This window comes from Perca fluviatilis, chromosome 11 (genome assembly GCF_010015445.1).
Source record: "Perca fluviatilis chromosome 11, GENO_Pfluv_1.0, whole genome shotgun sequence".
In the NCBI taxonomy this organism is placed as follows: Eukaryota; Metazoa; Chordata; class Actinopteri; order Perciformes; family Percidae; genus Perca; species Perca fluviatilis.
In genome coordinates, this window is record NC_053122.1 from 29,252,479 (window position 1) to 29,257,030 (window position 4,552).

General features: G+C 39.1%; 1 protein-coding gene across 1 annotated transcript; it reads left to right on the plus strand.

Annotated features, from left to right (window-relative positions):
• The first annotated feature begins 915 nt into the window (after positions 1 to 915).
• On the plus strand, positions 916 to 2,198 carry LOC120567683 (trace amine-associated receptor 13c-like). The gene is made up of 2 exons (XM_039814652.1): positions 916 to 1,091; positions 1,382 to 2,198. Exons 1-2 carry the CDS (start codon positions 916 to 918, stop codon positions 2,196 to 2,198), a joined length of 993 nt encoding a protein of 330 aa, XP_039670586.1.
• Positions 2,199 to 4,552: the final 2,354 nt, after the last annotated feature.

Genomic DNA, 4,552 nt, shown 5'->3' on the forward strand with positions numbered 1-4,552 from the left:
GTGCATGGGCCTGGTGGGAGTGGCAGGAAAAACTGCTGAGGCAGCCGTCGAGACACTGAGATGGCCTAGCAAGATCAAACCAGACCGGCTGTTCTCATAAACCATACCTACATATAGCTACGAATAGTAAACTACTGTAATTTGTATGTATTCCAGGTATTTATTACCGTCAGGGCCAGTTTCTCCCTTGGTATCCCCCTCCACAATGTCAAAAGTCAGTTTCATTCGAGCGAGCAGAAATCAACTTTGAGAGGAGAGTTTACCTGCGAGAGAGTTTCTGCCCTCAAGATCACGCAAATCAGGCAGTCACAGGCACATGGTGGCTGCTCTGTGTGCGTGATGCTTGGTTTTACACGCAAAGGCAACATTCTTTCCCTCTCCCTTTGTTTTGTTTCACATGTACAACTCTCGATTGTTGAAATTATATAATTTCTTCATGAGCATGTTTTATCGGGAGATATGACATAAACCTGACGCCATAAAAGAAAATGCATGGGGCTTTTACTAGGAAGCTGTTGAAGACTTAAGGGTTCAGTAAGCTTGAAACAAACTGAATCAGTGACCTGCCGCCAAATTGTCTAAGAATTAAAGTGCTTATACCTGCTCCAGGCCATGCTGTTGCACGTGTTCAGCTGGGTCGAGATCTGGAATTCTGGAATCTGGGGGATGACAGAAGATTGACAGAAAGGCAGAACACCGGAGGATTGAGAAGAAAAATTATTATTGAAAGTCTTGTGGACTAAAAGAGAAACTGTAGGAGATGACGTTGTGATGTGTAGAGCAAGAAAGGACATCATTGTCCAACAGAGACTGAGAGGGAGAAAGGGAGGGGTGGAGACAAGGGTAGAAAGAGATAAATCAGTTGTACGACAGAGTTTGAAGCAGAGAGATGAGGCCTCTCTCATCCTCCCACTGATGACGGAGACACAGGACGGAGCAGAGCTCTGCTTTCCACAACTCTTCAACACCTCCTGCAGGAAGCTGACACCTCCTTGGTTTGAAGTGATGCTCATTCACATTTTGCTCTACTCCATCTCTCTGCTCACTGTAGCTCTCAACCTGCTCGTCATCATCTCAGTCTCCCACTTCAGGTTAAGATTATTGTCTCAACAATGGAAGTTTTAGATATATGAACATGTGTGTCAGTTTTAGGATCCTGGTATTGTGTATGCTGGCTTGATATCTCAATGTCATGGCTTAGTGGGATGCTTGGGGGAGCTATTTATGATGTTATTAGTAATGTAACACCTGTTCTTTTCATACTATGATAATCAAACCGACTGCTCAGAATAAGGCCTGTTTCTATGAAAGAACTAACATAAAATCTGTTTGTCATTAAGATATGAGGACTTTTTAATAATACTTTTCTCTTTCCCTCCAGCCAGCTCCACACACCCACCAACATCCTCCTCCTCTCTCTGGCTGTCTCAGACTTTCTAGTGGGCCTCGTGGTGATGCCGGGAGAAATACTCAGAAAAACATCCTGCTGGTTTCTTGGTGACTTTGTGTGTACTCTGTATAATTATGTTTCAAGCATCATTTCCGTATCCTCAATAGGTGACATCGTGCTCATATCAGTTGACCGTTACGTTGCTATTTGTGACCCTCTACATTACAACAACAGAATCACTGTCCATAGAGTTAAACTCTGTGTTTATCTGTGTTGGCTCTATTCTGTTTCCTACAGCTTTCTCTTTGTAAAGGATGACCTGACTCAACCGGGGAGGTATAATTCCTGCTACGGAGAATGTGTGTTGGCCATTGACTATGTCGCAGCAGCTGTTGATCTTGTTTTGAGCTTTGTTGTTCCTTTTACTGTCATCATAGCTCTGTATCTGAGAATATTTGCCGTGGCTGTGTCTCAGGCTCGTGCCATGCGCTCTCACGTTACAGCTGTCACACTCCAGCATTCAGTGACTCCAAAGGCAAAGAAATCAGAGCTGAAAGCAGCCAGGACTCTTGGTGTTCTTGTAGTTGTGTTTCTAATATGTTTCTGCCCATATTACTCTGTCTCTCTTGCAGGTGACAGCTTGGTCAATGCTTCATCTGCAACCTATTTTCTCTTTGTGTTCTATTGTAACTCTTGTCTAAACCCTGTGATCTATGCTTTCCTTTACCCCTGGTTTAGAAAATCAGTTAAACTCATTGTAACTCTTCAGATACTGCAGCCTGGCTCCTCTGAGACCAACATGCTGTAGAGAGGCTATGGAGGGTCTGAGATCAGACTTGTTCTAAGAATAAATGAATGAATATGTTCCTGCTGTTAAGTGAGTGAAATGTCAAATACAGAAGGTGAACATATTCTTTCCTGTCTTTAAGTCTAAATTGTGTATGAACAACAGATGAAAGGCCTATGCTTCAGCTTTATCTTGTTGTGTATTTTTTCTCTCTGATGCTGCTGCATTTAAAGAAAGAGTCATAAGCACTATATACTGTTTCTAGGTATATGCAAGCTTTAAATTCACACATGTCTGACACATGTATGTCTTTTTTTTCCTTGGGAACCTTTCATGTGTATGTATGTTTCCAGTATAGAATAGTATAAAAATTCACTGTTGTGTTTCAGATAAAACTGTCAGTACATAAACATCATCTTCCCTTTCAGCTTAGGAACAAAAGTTGTTTTAATCATTTCAGTTTAGTGTCATTTATATTTGATCCCAGTATAAAATTTCTTGTCTTTATGACAGAATTATGGTTTATGTATATTATGTAAAGCACTATGAAGTCCTATTAAAAACTAGATTATTTAAAAAGACAGGATTATCTACAGTTAATCTGATCATTGCAGTCACATTTCCAGAGAAACATGTAATCATAGGACAGAGATAGTTAAATTTTCACAAATTATGTAAAGTGTAATTTAGCAATTTTAAATCAGTTTTATTACAAAGAGATCAGAATTATCGTCATTTATTTAATTTTACATAGCGTAGCATTTGTTGTAAAGTTTCATATGATAAAAAACGGACATATTCACAATGTAATATTGTGTCTTTTTATCGATTTTTCACACTGATGTGAAATGACAAGAGACAATAATGACATGTTGAAAACTCCAGAACAAAAACAAAACTAGGTGTTTTATTAGCCTTCATACTCCTGGGCATCTGAGTGGGATTGCTGCATTCAAACCTGCCCAAAAGAACCGCACCAAGGGTGGAAACCAACCCTAGTGTGATTCAACCAAACTAAAGGAGTCAGGTGTTAAAGCCTGAGCCCGTTTTTTGGTGGTCCACTTTTCGGTCCACTTGGACGACAGATTCCTGCAAAAAAACACCCTTAGTATAGCACCCTGTGCCATGCTACAATTATTGTTCAGTGTAGAGCTAAATTATCTGAACACTTAAACTGCCACAGTTATTCATGAAATGCTCTGCTGACTTGCCAGAAGATGGAGCTGTTGACTTGTATTTTGCAGGATAGTAATGGAGTAAAGCAGTTGAGATGACGAGGTGAAAAGTGATGTAGTCAAGTCAACCTTTGTCAAGTCCAAGACCAGCACTAGTCAAGACCGAGTCCAAATGAGAGACAGAAAAATAGAATCCTCTTCAAGACCACTTAGATACTTGTTCATAATGTATGTGATGTAAGAGACACTATATCTTTTATTTTAACATAATAATTTTGCGTTATTTTTTGTAATGATCCAAAAGCAAGTACAGTGTAACAACACTATAGGATCAAATGAGGCTATAGACAGATGTCACAGGTGTCCCTAAAAAATACAAATGTTCCCATTTTTGAAACTTATCACTTGTCTTGAAGAATCAACGTTACAAAGTGCTCAGTGACATTGTGTCTGTGGCCAAAATCAAAAAAAGCTTCGCTACTCATCAAGGGATTTATTGGAAATGTCGTCGAGGATGTAAGGTATATCAAATGTGGCCAACCGCACTCATCCCAGAGCTGAGAAATATAGTACACCCAAAAGTAAGTGAAAGAGCAAGACACTCCAATGGGGTTATTCACTGAAAAAACAGCTACCATAGAAACAATGTTTGTTTGCACTTCATCAAAGGACCAAAAATGTAGTCTATTTAGCAAAACTGTGATAAGATGAATGTGGGTACACATAACATACACCAGAAGGATGAGAGCACAATAGTAGCATCAGACATAATGATGACATAATCTTTAAGAAGTGTGAATTGATCTGACGCTCCAAAATCCACTATGAAAACTAAAGATCAAGATGAAAGAGTAACATCAATATTGAACAGGCTGGCCTGTTTTTGTAGCTTACTTGCACAAATCAAGCTAAAAGAGGTGAAGAAAACAGCAAACACTTATAAGATAGTTAAGTAAAATAGGTCAAACTATGCTAAGCCAAATGAAGCTATGGACTCGTATGCAGAAAAGGTTTTTTAAGCAGGAAGAGGTGTAAAATTATAAATACATGGTCTATAATCATAAACATACAAACAGTTAATTATTTAAATCTTGTAAATTAAAATATCTTTGATTTTGTGTCTCCAATCCCCACATAAGCATAATGCCAGAGTACACAGTGGCATGTTAACCTAGGACACAAACTAACGAGCTGATCATT